The 16,867-nt window shown below is 37.6% G+C and overlaps 1 protein-coding gene across 1 annotated transcript in view; it reads left to right on the top strand.

Annotated features, from left to right (window-relative positions):
- IL1RAPL1 (interleukin 1 receptor accessory protein like 1) overlaps positions 1–16,867 on the top strand; it is a 729,989-nt gene that overhangs the window by 382,733 nt on the left and 330,389 nt on the right. The window contains exon 3 of the mRNA XM_049834719.1: positions 15,870–16,149. Coding sequence (XP_049690676.1) covers positions 15,870–16,149 — 280 coding nt within the window. The remainder of the gene's footprint in view (positions 1–15,869; positions 16,150–16,867) is intronic.

Raw genomic sequence — 16,867 nt, 5'->3', positions numbered from 1 at the left:
AAGAATCCCTTAAAGAGAAAGTGGAGAAGTCAAAGATGAAGTGAAAGTCTTATACATGAATTAATTTTCTTGTCAAGCTGAAAATTTCTACTCTGCCTGGAGAATAAAGCTGAGTGACTCCTGACCGAGTGTCGAGTTGGGGAGCTTCTTTATAGAGGAGGAGCTTTCCAATGAAAGGAAAGCAGAGATTTTACAGGATAAGGCAAGTCCAGAGGCTGGCAATACCATTTTGTGAAGGAGGGTTCATTTTAAAACTTGGATTTGTTCTGAATAACAATGTTTGACCATTTTGTCACACAAAAAGGAGAAAAAATTCAAGTCTAGTAAATGTTTTATTTCAAGCGCTGATATTTTATTAAATTCCCACATTGGTGTGCCAGTACTATGAATACAAAATATAATGATTTCTAGAGGAAAAGTGAAAATATTATTGAGTTTACTGTTTAATATTGTCCGCTTGTTTTCTTTTCCAACTTTCTTTCAAAAAAAAAGATTTTTGATTAAGATTGACCCAGTTTCGCAGGCACTCTGATTTCAGCGAATTGAACAGATAATTCTGCTGAAGCTTCTGCAGTTATCTCTTCTTCAAAAAGCTGAAGAGACAAACTAGTCATTGTGATAGGGTGAGATGCTGAATAGTAGAAAAAAGAAAAGAAGTTCTTAGGTTTGTAATTCCACTTCTCTGTGGGTTTATGATGCATAAACAGAATAAAATGTGCTTTGAAACGTGACCTGTCTAAAATGTGGCTATATACATGCATATATAATGTAAGGTTGAACTGTGTGATTACTGTGATTTTGAGAAGAAAAATAACAGGCATCTAGAACATGAAAGAGGACTCCAGAAGGGATCAGTTTCGTATTATGATTTTTTCTCTGAGAGGTAGTATTTTCCAGAAAAAAAAAATTCAGTTCTGCTCTGAAGATAGTGTGTTAACTCTGGAAAAGAAATTCAGTCAACGAAGTGTGAAATGAAAGGATTTTAATCCCGCTTTCAGTGCAAATCTCAATGTGGCCCTAACTATGGAGTTACTAATTATTTTTTTTTTTATAATAATAAAAAAGTCATATCATCTAGAGTTCATATATAATCATGTAAAGTGCTCCAAATTAATTATGAGACCTGGATTTTAATTTTGATCATTCGGTTTGTACAATTAAAAATAGCCTTTCCTTCTTTCTTCTGTCACCACTTGCAAAATCACTTCTGAGGAAACAGAAAACAAGACTCCTGAGGATGAAGGCTGTGAGAATCTTGGGATTAGTAATTACATGCCTCATCCCATTTATTTGCTCTATTACATGTGTGAAATAATACACCGTATGCCATACAGTGAGGTTTGACCCCCTCGAATTTCACACGTACTACACAGGGGACGTGTTTTAGTTTTGCTTTTGTTTCCTTGCCTACCTTTCTTGGTTAGTGACACACCAAAGAACTGATTTGCAATTGCCATTTCAGGAGGCGTCTAATCTTACCTTAGATTTTCTTTATTCTGGCTTGCTGTTTGTAGTTCTGGGTATCATAATATGGATTTTTCTAAATAAAAATAATCCTTTTGAAAAATGTTGGCCTTTATTTCAAAGGTTAGCTGAAAGACAAAGAGATTCCTATCAAAATCTTCCACATCAGGGTCATTCACATTAATCAGGTCTTTTCTGTAAAGCTGTAATCTTTTTATACATGCTGGTGGAAGACATTGTTTGCTAAGGTTAGGCCACAAACAAAATTAAACCTTTTCCTCAGGTGTGTTTATTGCCATTAAAGATCAAGCCTTAGAGAAAGGTGGTAATTAAACTGCTGATGACCCGTATTAAGAGCTAAGTTTACTTAAGGACTGCAACACAGCAGCGTAGAAAACATTGCTCAGCTCTCAAAGACAAGTTTCCCTTGATAGTAAGATGACTGTATTGAGGAAAAGCTTGATAAATATTATTTCTGAGTCTCTTTACAAACCCAAGTGGAAAATGAGACTCGAGTGTCAAATGGGAGACACATATGACTTCTCCTACTGTTTGGCTAATATGCCAAAAAATACCACGTGAACAGCCATCCTGGGCTACTGGAGCGGCGCTGATTTCTTACTAGAAAATGACCAATGAATGGCACTACTCACAAAACCCTTGGGGCCGCGTGTGGAAAAATGAATGAGGGGTTGATGTAACTTCTCTGGCTGCTTTCAGAGACGGAGCTGCTCTTTGGAAGAGAAGTAGAAATTACACATTGCTTGGAGATGCCGGCACTGACAGTCCTGAGCTTTGCAGCTCTCCAGGCTGGAAGCTGCGCGGTCTCATTAGCGCAGAGTTGCTCCCAACCTCAAGTACAAAACTGAACCGCTTGTGCACTCTGCTGTGCTGATATTCGGCTGTTTCGTGTCCAGGGCAGGCTAAATTCAGCCAACCTCATCTTGCCTTATACATCTATGTAAACTGTTTTTTTCACTCAGAATAGGTATGAATATTTATATGGGAGGCAGGGAGGAAAAAAAAAAACAACAAAATAAAACATGTATATGTGTATATTTACATATGTTGGTTTGGGTTTCGTTTTTTTCCTGGCTCCCTAGAGAGTCCTGGTAGACTATTGCTCTCCTACTGTATCCGCATTTCAGGCAGTTAACGCAGTGCCTAAAAACCCATTGGAGCAACGGGAATGTCCCAAGTATTTTCATCTGAAGGCATAGAAACTGCAGGAAGCCCAAGCAAAATGAGTAACTTGGTTAGCAAAAAGGATGTTGTATTCCGGTGAAATTTCCTCCCCATATTTGAATTGCTAGAAATTCAGAACTGAATGTTGTCATTTTAGGCTCTTCCATATCTTCTTATATCTTTCTACCAGAAATTGCAGTTCTCTCCAGAAAGAAAATAAGAGAGAGACCTTAAGCCTAACACATCATAAAGCAGTCAAACATGTTCATGCATAAACTTACTGTTGGAGCGTCTTCGAAGTTGATATATATTATGTACCCCAGAAAAGGAAATTTGGGGAAATAATATGAACTCTTCCAGGAACTTCACTTGTTTGTCGTTGAATCTATATAAAAAAGGATTGGATGCTGAGAAGAAACAAAACCAAAACAAAAAACACAAGGAGCAGTACAAGCTCTAGTGTTCATAAACAAACGTTAACCTTTATTAACTGTGTTGTATCTTCATATGTCGTCTTCTCTGTTTTTCAGTGTCCGCCAGTCTTGGTTCTCTCAGATACTTTTAATATCCTCTTTTTTCTACTTAATTCCCCTTAGTTTTATTCCCTTTAGTTTGGGATAGAAAAAGAGGGAAACGGTTTTCTTTTTCTGACAGAAAAAGTCCTTTTTTCCTCTCAGTCTGGACATACAAACACAAATTCGTCTCTGGCCGTACGGATGATGGGATCCGCATCTATTTGTCTGCTTCAGTCACATCTCCTCTCTCCTGGCAGAAATCTGAGCCAATGGTTGTGCATTCCACATGTTGCCTTCCTAGGATATTAGCAGCAGGCTATGACACCAACGACCCTCAAATTGCACAGCTCCAGTTTGCACTCAGATCTCTCTCTCATCGGTATTCCTTACACTGTGCAGCAAAATTCATCGTTAATAATTAAATCGTGTACTTAAGTGTGCATACATGTGCAGAGGAGGACAGTGAGGGTAGATAGAAGGTGAATTGGTTGCTAAATTGAACAATCCCTGAAGAAATTTTAAATAATCACAGATCAAAGTCTGTTTCAACTCTGTGACCTTATCTTGAAAAATATACTAGCGTTTTCTTTACCTCGGTGCATTTGAGGTAGCAAAAAGGCTGCACAGAGATCAAACAGAGTGAAGCATCACTCAATAAAAGTTACTCTCGGTGGAATATTTGGGTTATAAGGTGCTCTTACAACCATTTCTAATTTCACTGAATTCCTTTATAAAAATGTTCATTCCTTCAGTGACTGGAACGGCGTAGTATGAGTTTGTAGGCCAGTTTCTTTAATTTAAAAAATAGACGTTTCTATTTAATTTTTTGCACTAGTGGATTTTTGAACATGTTCAGAAAAATTGTTCACTTATTAAAAGTAGCTCAGTTTTTCATGTAACTCAAGTATGACCATATGCTATACAATTAACTAAAAGCATGGAGAGTAAGAAATTTCTTACGATGTTTATCTAGTGCAGTCATGCCTAGTGTCTACTCTGGACTAAAGAAACATCTTTATCTTTAGACAGCCATGTGACTACTAAGCCTAACGGAAAGGATAGTTTATTATACTTAGTTTTGTTTATTTTAGGGTGTTTTGCATTTCAAAGGAAAAATAATTCTTCCTTTAAGGAAAAAAAAAAAAGGGGGGGGGGGATATTGCTACCATCATATATGATGCTGTAATTCCTAGTCCTGTTGGTCTTGTGTGCCTGGCTTCTTTGGATGATATACCCTGTAAGGATCCACCTAATGGCTAAGAAAGGGCAGATTAATGTCTCATAGAAAATAGTTACAGGTCAGCTAAGGAATCTCTCTAGTCTGTGGAAGAAAATGCAGCATGAGATTCCATTTATTCGAAGCAAAGGGGTAGCATTCTGAAAATCAGAACTGCAATTTTTCCTCTGGAAAGCGTTTTTAAGGAAAATTTAAGGTTTAGAACAGCTAAACCCAGTTAAAACACAGGGATTTTGATGTTGCTGCCTGTTGATGAGGTTATCTATGCTGCATAGCATAAACAAACATGACAGCAATAGCAAAAAGATCCCCCAGCCTTAATCTGAAATGTATGTCTTGATGCCAACTTTATCTATGAATTTATTCTCAATTTTGGCACATGAATTAGTATCTGCGGAACTTTACTCTCTCCAGAGATATCTGTGCTTCTTGCCCTAGGTTTTTTCTGTCTCTGGTTAGTTACCACTGCTTTCCTAGCAAATGCTGTCCCTTCTCCCAGCCAAATTGTTACACCAAGAAAGAAAAGCCTTCTCTCACCTCTTGGTGGCTAGCACCAAATGTAGGAAGGTAAGGAGTACTGCATAAATATCGTACAAATGTTGATTGCGGGGGGTAAACATCCAGGAAAAAAGTCTGGAGTTGGAGACCACCACTGGGCTGAATTCTTTACTTCTTGCCTTGAGAAATGTCGATGAGCATTCAGGATCCACTTTGCCTGTCTGCATGCAAACTTAGAACTATAGCGACAGTGCAAGTTTCTTTTTCTTTGAAATACATATAGATTTCCTTTCTGTTCAGTGGGATTTATAAGGTTTAAGTTTTCAATGAGTCTCTGCTACATTACCTAGCTGTGGAGTAAGAACAGTTAAAACATCATAAAATCTTTTGAAGTTGGTTTGACCCAGTCTGTGGAATTTCGTTTTGGTGTTTTGCTGGTTTTGGCTGGGATAGAGTTAATTTTCTTCATAGTAGCTAGTATGGGGCTACCAAAACAATTCTTGAAGTAAATCAGCATAAAACTGCATTATTCTTCTTTACCTTGGAAGCTGTGATTTGGATGACCAAAGTCCAAATCCTTTCTCCTGTGCAACTTTCATGCTGAACCGTATGTCTAGTGGCATAATTTGGTTTTCATCATTCATCAAAAGTTTTTATGGCTGCAAGGATCTTGTATGAGATGACCACTGAGAAATGTGGCTGCTAGGGCAAACCTGGGCCGTCTGACCTGGTCATGAGTCCTAACGGCACTGTAGGAAAAAGCGGTTCCACGATCAAAGAAATATTCTGTGTTTGTTCACTAACCCAGAATGAAAAGTTTATTTCATAATATACTAAAAATCTGTCCTTAAACTGAAGGTGACATTTTTTTCTGGTTGAAAATGTTTGCAGTATTTCATTCCAAAAATATTTCTATGGTATGCATTGAGTCAGGATGCAAAAATGTATTTGAATATAAGAATGTATTTTCTTTGCTTTATCTAACAAGTCTTAATTTTGTTTTGGACCTATGCTAGGATATAGCATAAGGAAGGAAAGGGAAATGCTCTGATGTTTTGATTTCACCTTTGAAATTCAATGCTGCTAGGCACATCAGCATGCTTACCCAACCCACAAAGGTATCCGAGGAAGCTTTTTATCTGGTTCTTGTGAGATTTGGATTCCTAACTCAATTAAATCCATTCTATTTCTTTAGATTTGCTTCAGCCAAAACATTCATGCTAAGCTTTAAAATAAGCTTTGGTGAAGGGAGCAAAGTTTTCTTCTCAAACTCAAATAGTAATGATTTTCATTTCCTTTGCCTAATGAGATTAAAGTACTGAACTACTGTATTACTCTGGTGACCTCTTTCTCTTTGGTAAGCTGCCTCAAGTGTGGCAAACATGTGGCATATGGGAACAGAGGAAATGTCAAACTGGGGAGCAAAGATTTACAAAACTTAATATCTTTCATAAGCTTTAGCTTCTAGACTTAATATGGACAAAAAAAAAAAAAAAAAAAAGGAAGGAAAATGCCAGATGCTATAATAATATGGGTTCTTCTAAAACAGAAAAAAGTGTACAAACAGATTTATAATGACTTTTTGTAATCCATGGAGTGCAGATTTACTGTAGCTAATATTTTATCTTTAAAGTTCAGTTAATATTGTTGTTCCTGGCTAAGTCTTTCATGAGGTTCCTATTGGCTTTAAACTACCATGTTTTGTACTTGGTAACATCTGCTGGAAAAGACCATATATCATAAAAACTTCTTCAATTAAAAATTAATTTCTATTTCATAAGCAAATGTGTTCTTTCTTAGCAGTTTGATGATAAATTATCCCAGTGTTGCACATATATGGAAGCTTTTCTTGTAGTTTTATGGAACAAGCATACTTTTTCCTCCCCGCGCCTCCCCCCCCCCCCCCCCCAGTCTGTTATATTCCACTTTTAGTAGTCATTAAATAACAGTAATTTTTATATAAAATGGGATCTACTTTAGTTAACAAATTCCAAACTGACAATGGCTACATTTCCTATTTTGGCTAGTACGTATTTTCTAACTGTTGTGGTACTGGGTGATGTATTGTGTGCTGGTAGTAAGCTTCAGAGTAATGTCAAGAATTTATTTTCCCAATTTGCTGTTCACACAGAAAATTTTAAAGGGCTCTTAGGATTAAAAAGAAATGCAAAAGAGAAGGAAAATGTATCCCTTTCTGGACCTTGCGTGCTTGTATACATGTACACAAAGGAGTACACCAAATATTTAGAAATATCTTTTAACGGTGTGTATTTTTTTCAATTTGTTAAGATATGTAATGGCACAACATAGAATAGGCTTATCTCTCTTAAAAAGGACAACTATGTTTTAAAGTACATGGGTCACCTGCTTAAGAGACAGCTACATGCAAGGTGCAGCTTGTGGGTTTTTTCCCATCTTTAATCATTATTTACCCCTGTCTGATGGCAGGGCAATGCAGACCCCCGTCTGACCTGTCCCGTGGAAAAACTCTCCTGTCTCCCGATGCAACGGTTCTCATGGCCAGGCCACACTTTGGTGCCCTGACAGCCGTAAATAAATCTGTTGTCTACAGCTTGAGTCTAGTAGGACTGCCTGTAGGCAATAAATAGTCATCAGAATCACTAGCAGTCGTATGCAGTTAACATAAACTTTGACAAAGAATATCGATATTGTTAATTCAAGAGCACGGTTTCAATATATCAACTCTCTTCCAGTATTTTAAGCGTGAAGGTGATGTAGAACAGATTAATAAACAGAAATATGTAATTATTTTTTTTAATATATACTATTGCTGGCAACCTGACGGCCTATGTATATTGAATAATTATATGGTTAGAACTTTTAATCTTTGAGACTTTACAGTAAAAATTGATCCTTTGACTCATTGCCTGTTTGAAATAAATAGTGTTTCTTTTGGTCTCAGCTCTTCTGAAGCACTCACTGCAATTCTTTCCATTTCTGCACAGGCCTAGTCATGTAGTCATGATAATGGAGCTTAAGAAATTTCCACTAGCTAAGACACTGCAACAAGGTGTTTGCACTCTCCTATGCACGTCTTAATCTGATTAATTTTAATCCCCTTGTATTATGAACTAACCTGCTGAATTTTCTTATATTTACTCCAAGTGGAGAGTCTTCACATATTTAGTTATCACAGTTCAGCTGATATTCAGCAACTTGTTTGTGATATTCAGCAGTTATGTTCTTTGTAGGAAAAAGATCTAAAGGTATAAAGTGCAGCTGCTACTCAAGTGCTACTGAAATTCCCACATGAAGAAATCCTTGATCGTCCTCATAATCTCCAAAATGAAGCTACTGGAGAACAGAATGTAGTTTCGGAAGCAGTTTCAACAATAAGAGATTATGGAAGGGATTAAATAATTTGCCATCTGCTGTAAAACATGATACACCAGTATGGCCCAGAGATTCTCTTTTCTTGGAAATCTTTCTGAAAGACATCCTTACATGTGCTTGTTCAATTTTTAGAAATTAGTGTAACCACTTCCCATGGTAGTTTCTTTTCAGGTTGGGTTACTCTTTGTTTTAGTCATTTGCAGTTCCAGAGACTAGCTGAGCATCCGTCTGCTTGTGGGAGGTGGGTGGTGAGTGCCTTTGCGTCGCTTCGGTGTTTTTTTTCTCTTTCCTTCCCTTCTTAAACTATCTTTATCTTGACCAATGAATTTTCTCACTTTCGCCCTTCCTATTCTCTCCCCTGTCCTGTTGCGTGGGGGGCTTAGTGACAGAGAAGCTGTGTGGGTGCTTGGCTGGGGTCACCCCACCAGAACCAGTATGGTCAGTATGAGCTTGGCTACCTTTAAAGGTGTGTTTACTAAGCCTCCTATTTTATATGACATGGTGAACCAGAAAAGAAGGGTTTGAAAGAAGCGAGAGGGACTGAATGAGCGTCGGGGAAGAATTCTTGTTTTAGAGTAGGAACTTAGGAATTTCAACATGCATTTGTTCTTCCTTTGGTTCCTCTGTCTTACGTAGTATATTTATTCTGGGTTTTTTTCTTAAAAATAACTTTCATGGTCTAACTTTTACTACAATATAATAGTGATAATTAAAGGATTAGTGTTAATTCAGACAAAAATACTATTTAATTTGGCTTGGTTTAGGGAAAAGAGAGAATGACATAAAAACTTCCCCCCAGATAGACATAAAGGTATTTTTACACTTATTCTGCCTCTAAGTAGTCCAATATCTAGGCACATGTACTCTGTTTCATGTTAGTGCAGTATTCTGAAGCCAAGAAATACAGCATTTTTATTTTTTAATTTATGGTGAACCATAGCTTTCTTTTTCCATTACTCCTCTTCCTGTGGGCTAGTGCATATGCCACGATTCCTCAACTACAGAATCTGCCACTTTTAAATCTTCTCTCAGGTGGGGCTGGGACAATTGCAATTTTTAGGAGCTAACTTCTTTAGCAGATGATGGTATCCAAATAATTTTTCTGTCTCCCTCAAATGTCCTTCAACTTCTTTTTCCCTTATTGGCACCCCCTGATACCAGCCACTACACAGTTCTAGACTGAGAATGAAATATGTAAGTTTTTAGCCTACAACATAATTTTTGTAAGAATTTTCAGGAGAATGAAAAATGGCATTTCAAAATGAAAATGCTATCTCAAACCAAAGTGCAGCATAGTAATGTGCAAAGCTGTAATAGCAGTCTTAGTGCAAAAGGGAATTTAATCCTGTATAAAACATACTTGACGTCGTCATTTGAAAACAGTAGTAGTAATGGTAAATCCATATTTTTTCATGTTTCCGATTTTATACTGATACTTTTTTGAAAGTACAAAATCTAAGTGGTCTAAGAATAGAACTGACCATGTTCTCTTTCGCATCTCCGTAGTGTGTTGCATTTCTAAGCTCTGCTTCTTCATTCCTGTCAGAGTTCATTTTTACAGCAAATAAAAGGATACACAAACCAAAAATAGATGCTAGAATACCATGTTTTATGTTGCATAGAGTTATTTGTCTCAGGCACTGTAATAATTGTGCTATAAAGTATAAAATCTTGGTTTTTTTTTTCTTCTTTTTCTAATGCTAGCTAGTCTAAGCGACAAACAAAAAGAAACAACCAGGGTGAGAAGAGACAATCTAGAACAGACTGTGATTTTGATGGTAAAATATTGTTGTGAAAATTATTGTAAAGAAAGTAACCTCAGGTCTTAGGCATCACTTGATAAACTTTTTGAAAAGTTGTTTTATGAACAGCCAGTTAAGGGAAGCCTGTTTGCTTGACAGATTATGCCCCATACATCTCCACCCTGCCCAAAAATCTTAGCAGCACTGCTACAATATCCTTTCTTTTCTTTCTCTACCCATCATATTTACTCTCCCAACATACTACTTTCTTATTTCTGCATCCGCCAATGCCATCCTTGACAAGTTCCCAGCTTTAGGAACAAGACCTGGTGCTGTCTCCCTTACTTAAACATTTTTCACAGCTTATGAGATCAGTTCTTTGTCAGATTTGGTTGCAAATGTGTAATGTGTTCAAAAATCCTGAAGTGGCTGACAAATAAAGAGAATGCACAGTGACATTGCATAAACCTCTCTGTAGGAAATGGCATTAAGAACAGAACTACAAACAGATAAGCAGGGAAAAATCAACCTGTTAATTTTTATTTTATTACATATTATTAAGCGCAATACATTTAGGAGAATTTGCTGTTACTGTTATAAATGTTTTAGGAGAACTGTTTTCATCTGTCAGACCTAAATTTCTTAGATGTCTGGAATTCAGGTTTCCACCAATGTTTTGGAAACTTGAACGCCTCTACTAACTCTGAAGCCTACTAATTGAATTGAAGCTTTTGAACGAAGCCAGGCTGTAGCAGTGGACCCAGGAGTTACTAGCTTTATTTTTTTTTCTCCTTTTTAGCATTGAATTTTGCCTTGAAAATGATACATATGATCCTGAAAAATGAAGGGGAAGACCTTTTCAGTAATGTTAAATATTCTGTGTGCTGGATCCTATCAGCAGGTACAGCCTGCAAGAAGCTTGTTTATCCAGCAGAATGATCTCATTATGAGGACAGTGATGTAGTGTGGTTTATTTCATACCCTGAAATCACTCAAGCAAATAACCGAGTGAATGATATTCATCCTGGACCCTGTATTGTGCTATTATGTGTAGCAATAACTGGCAGCATATTAAAATAGAGATCAGGGACTACAACCGTTCATTTGAAGGCAGTTCTGAAATTTCAAAGCTGTTGAATTATTCAAGTACTTTCCAATTTATAAAATACAATAAAGATGATTGACTGCCTGATGATGTGACGATAGAAATAAAAACATTGAAAAGTCTTGACTGTATTTTTTTTTCCCACAGTTGTTTTGAACCAGCATAAAAGTAGGTGTTGTCTGTGTGTTGGTAGCAGCCATAACTAAGAAGGGAAATGTTAGATATTTTCTTTGGTCAATGCCCTACTTATACACAAAGAAAAGAAAGCAAATCCAGTCAAAGTAGAAATGGACCACAGTTAGAATACAAAACTGAACAGAAATCCCTCAATCTATTTAATATTAACGAGTCTGAATGAACATTAAGCCTTTGCTCTTTTCTATCCCTATTTATGGAGTAACACGAGTGTTTAACATGCAAATATGTAACATTTTTAAGCTGCCAATGTCAAGAGAAAAATCTAAAGATTTCTATGAATGTAAAAGGCATCATGAATATAATTCATCTTTGGGTCTCTGAAAATGTATCTTTACATGCTTCAAGGAATTTGGAAATCAGGATTTTATATTAGGTTTCTGATACATCCAAGTTTTCCTAGACTGAAGAATGCACGTGTGCTCAGAGTGCACACAGGACATGTCAGTCACTGTGCATGCACGTTATCATCTATCTGAGTGTTCACAGTAATCTCATTTTTAAGGACATGACAGTCTATTTTTCTTTCCGTTATTTGGTTTTAAGCCTCTGTTTATACTCCTCAGTTACAGGGGAATAGGAGCATTTTAAGCACAGATAGACAGTTATCTCCTGAAATATCACTGTTATCACAAAATATCACAGAAGGGTGTCTGTGTCCTATGATGAGAATGATGAACTTCTATTACATCTGTCAAAATTCCATTAGCACCTTCTCAGAGATGAAGGCACATTGGCTGAGCAGTAGCGTGAGGTATTTTCTGGAAGATTTTTAAGGTATTAAAGCTTCCGGCTGTAATAAGGTTAATACAGCTCTAAGTGACTCGAATGTCAGTGTTGGCAGAGTTTAACTGGTGGTTCTGTAAGCAGGACGAGAAACACTCATGTTCACTTCATTGAAAGACCTCACTGAGAAGAGGATATCTTTTCTTACGATTATCACTGATTGTTAACTGTAATAAATCACAGAATTACAGCACGGTTAAGGTTGGAAGGGACCTGTGGAGGTCACCTGGTCCAAACCCCTGCTCGAGCAGGGCCACCAAGAAAGGCTTGTCCCGCACCCTGGCTGGCCGCTTTTGAATACGTCCAAGGGTGGAGACTCCCCAACCTCCCTAGGAAACCTGTGCCAACTCTCAGTCGCCCTTTGAGGAAAAAAGTGGTTCCTAATGTTCAGAAAGAGCCTCCCGCATTTCAGCTTGTGCCCGCTGCCTCTTGTTCTGTCACCGGGCACCCGTGGAAAGAGCCTGGCTCCATCCTTGCACCCTCCCTGCGGGTATTTGTGTACATTGATAAGATCCCCCTGAGCTTTCTCATCTCCAGGCTAAACAGTCCCAGCTCGGCCTGTGCTCAGAGGAGAGATGCTCCAGTCTCCTAGTCAACTCTGTGCATCTTTGCTGGACTCTCCCCAGTCTGTCCATGTCCCTCTCGTACTGGGGAGCCCAGAACTGGACACAGAGCTCCAGGCGTGGCCTCACCAGTGCCGAGTAGAGGGGAAGGATCACCTCCCTCCACCTGCTGCCACTGCTTTGACTACTGCAGCTCAGCATACCTTTTTTTTTTCTGCAAGGGCACATTGCTGGCTCATGTTCAACTTGGTGTCTACCAGAACTACAGGTCCTTTTCTGCCAAGCTGCTTTCCAGCTGGGTGTCCCCCAGCACATCTTGGTGCCTGGGGTCGCTCCTCCCCAGGTGCGGGGCTTTGCACGTCTCCTCGTTGGATGTCATGAGGTTCTTGTGAGGCCATTTCTCCAGCCTGTTGAGGACCCTTTGGATGGCAGCATGACCCTCTGGTGTATCAGCCTCTCCTTTCAGTTTTGTATCATCAGCAAACCTGCTGAAGGTACTCTGCCTCATCATCCAGATCATTACTGGAGATGTTAAACAGGGCTGGGCCCAGCGTTCACCCCTGGAGTACACCACTAGATATAACATAAAATACAAATCCGTAATATTTTGAGCATGCCGGTATTCGTATTTGCTTGAGTTGAGATTCTCATAAGGTATCTGGTGGGACATATTGATGTGGTTAGTGCCAAGAAATGATCAAATAGTTCAGTAAATAGTTAGCATAAAATGTAATGTTGGTTGTACTTTGTGATATGAAGCGTTAATGTGAAACTGTAGATGATTCTAGGCATTTAGGAGTGTTCGATTTGTATTCTCTTTCCATAGAATTGTCATCCAATTTATATATTTGGAATAACTATTTCACGGAGCATTAATGTAAATACAATGCCTACACATTCAGTCTATTATTAAAATTCTCCTTAAGACTCAGAAACTGAACTCTAATAATGTTAATTTTCAAAAGTTTGATAAAGTTCTCTCTGGTGTAGCATGAGTATAGAATACTTGCTAACATGCTTGCCTAAGCCTACTAAACTAGACTGCAGGTGATCCTTAGCACCTTTTTATGAGGAATAGCATGCTGAAATAAAGTCAAGGATATCTGCTTTGCATAGTTAATCCTTCATTCAATACGAAGGCTTGAAATAGAGTTGGTGTTATTATATGATATGTTCTCATGGATTCATCAAGCTCAAGGAACTGGGAACCATTAGAACTGAATATCCTGAGAGAGAAAACATGACTAGCAGACTAATAATAGAAACCAAAGTATACTAACTTAATTAGGCAGTGAAAGGCAAGATTACAATTTGATAATAAAGTATGATGAAGAAGCTATTACCTGGTAACTTACATAATGGAATTAACACTGCTTAGAGGTGCCTGTTAATTCATTTTTTGGCATGGGGATTTAGCAGCAGAGAGAAATAGAATCAGATCAGAGAGAGAATGCTCTTTCAGAAAGGTAAAAAATGAAATTATCAAAGATGTAAATGAATTCTGATATAAATGGAAGTTAGTTTCTTAATGCCTATGGGGAAGCTAATAGCGTAGCCTTGTCACCATTCACTTCAATTTCTGCAAGAGTATATCTATGTCGTATTAGGGTCTTGTAAAGGTTGCTAATTTTTAGGGACTGTTGAGTAGGAAAATTGGAACAGGGACATATTATTGTCCCTTTCTGGTCTTAAAAGTAAAGGCAGGAGGAGACAATCCAAAGATATATGAAATATTTCTCTATGTGAATTCTGTTCACAATCGAAATTAATTCTAATATTTTAATTTTATTTGGGTTTTTTTTCCATCTTTCAATGCTGTATCAACTTCGGTTATTACTTATTACAGTAATACTGTTATTACAGTGATGTTTGAAGATGTTTGTGTCTTCCTTATTTTGCTATGTATAGTAGGTACAGTGGTATTATCCAAATTTAAATTGCAAAAAGCACTAACTGGCATTCTATTCTCCCAAATAAGAGTTGAAAACATTGTCTATGTTTAAAGTACAAATACTGCTTTATCTTGCACAGTAGCTTGAATTCTCCATTAAAGTCAGTATTCAACCAGCTCTAAAGTTAATGAAAAGAAGTGGAAAATTCAAAGACCAAATATTTATATGTGTCATAGATATTCATTTTAAGATGGAAAAAAATTGGCCTTTGGATGTACTGGTTGCTTTCTACTGAGTGGATCAGGGGCCTGATTAACTAGCTGAGGCTGGACACCAAATTTTTAAGTGAATGAACCTAATGGTGAATTTCCATGGTGGAAATTCCTTAAGAAAAAAACCCATAAGCTTTTGTTAAGCAAACCATTGTAGAAGGTATCAGTTCTCCTTTTGCTGTTTTGGTATTCTTAACTAAAAATAATGAGGAAGAGGGAGGGAGGTTGGGTGGGGGTTCTGTGTTTCGGGTTTGGTTTTGTTGCTGGGGTTGAGAAAGTAAAAAAAAATCTAGTGTTGCTTTCTGATGAACAGTTATTGTGGGACAGTATTGGTAGTGGCTGACATTATTCAACAGGTGAAGAATATAAAAATTATTCTAGAATTATTGCTAATCACGATAGGGGAAAATAAAAAACAGTAATAATTTAAATTAATTTGTAATGTACTCCTAGAAAGCCAGGAATTTCAAGTAAGATCTGCTTAAGTCGTTCTTGAATAATCCATGAAAAATACTGACAGTAATTTTCCTGGCAGTGTCGTTTTGCACATTTGCTCTTCTTGTTAAGACAGTTTCTTCTCCAAATGTAACCCAAAGTTTCACACTTTTTGGTTCAGGCCACAGGTCCTTGTCCTAATGTCTTCTGACACTGAGTAATACCTTCTTTCGTTTACATGGTTACCCTGGAGGTATTTGATTGATGCAGCTCACAGATTATGACACCCTGTGTACCACACGGCCTCTCTCTTGCACTGATTTCACTCCGGTATTTTATAATTGCTCATGCTGGAGTTCCACAAAAGAAAAAAGAGCAATTGCTCAGTTATCTCAGAAATCATCAACATTTAACACAAGAATCTCATAATAACTCTCTTCTGCACAGACAAGTGCGGGCATTAACGGTGTGAAAATGCAGTTATTTTTTCAGGGATCAAAAGAGTACTGCTAGTCACTCAGTGGAGCTTTTCTCAAATGCAATCCTTTCCCACGATAAAGGTCGCTGCGTGAATACTGCTCTCGGAAGCCTTGGATAATCTTTTGTCATTTTCTCTTCTCTTTTAGCTGATGGATGCACTGACTGGTCTGTGGATTACAAGAAATATCAAGTTCTAGTGGGAGAACCTGTTCGTATAAAATGCGCACTCTTTTATGGATATATTAGAGCTAATTACTCCCTGGCCCAAAGTGCTGGGCTTAGTTTGATGTGGTACAAAAGCTCTGGACCCGGAGATTTTGAGGAACCTATAGCTTTTGATGGAACTAGAATGAGCAAAGAAGAAGACTCCATTTGGTTCCGACCGACAGTGGTACAAGACAGCGGGCTTTATGCATGTGTTATAAGGTACTGTATTTTAATATACTGCATTTTAATTAATCAGATATGAAACGAGGCTCTTAAGAGTGAGACTTTTGTGCCAAAGAAAAATGTTTTCTGAGTGTGTTCCTTTTCCTTCTCCTCCTGGTATTCCCTTCCCTGAAGTGTTTCACGCTTAAGTAGAAATTACTATTGAGTGTCTTGAACATTTTATATCCTTTTTTTGGTGTAAATTTAAGTAATTTATAGCAAAATCTAAAATTTATAAGAGGGGTGGGACTGGGTTCATAAGTCATGTGTTCCTCCTGATTCTGCTTTAACTCCTACAATCACCATCCTAGCGTAAAAAGTTTCTTATTCACATTCAGATTTAATTTTATATGGATTTTATTAGATGGTTTCATTTAATTCTTTTTTTTTTCTGCAAAAAAATTGTTATTTGACATAAAGTAGTTGCATCAAGGAAAATGGAAGGTGAAATTTCAGCATTTTTACAGACATACACCCTCTAGAAACACATCTGGCCTAACCTGATAATAGAGGCTGAATGCCAGATATCTTCCAAAGGTATTTAACCTTCCAATGCACCAAGCTTCATCACCATAAATTGGACTAGATTCTGCTTCCTGCTTTCCGGAACAGGTGTTCAGCTTCTTTTTGCATCTTTAAAATGGTTTGCACTGAGATGTTGTTTCCAGCCCTTTGCAGTCAAAAAGGTCATCTAGGCACTTTCATGTTGTCTCAC

The sequence above is a fragment of the Accipiter gentilis genome, chromosome 32 (genome assembly GCF_929443795.1).
Source record: "Accipiter gentilis chromosome 32, bAccGen1.1, whole genome shotgun sequence".
In the NCBI taxonomy this organism is placed as follows: Eukaryota; Metazoa; Chordata; class Aves; order Accipitriformes; family Accipitridae; genus Astur; species Astur gentilis.
This window is presented reverse-complemented; position numbering and strand designations above follow the sequence as displayed.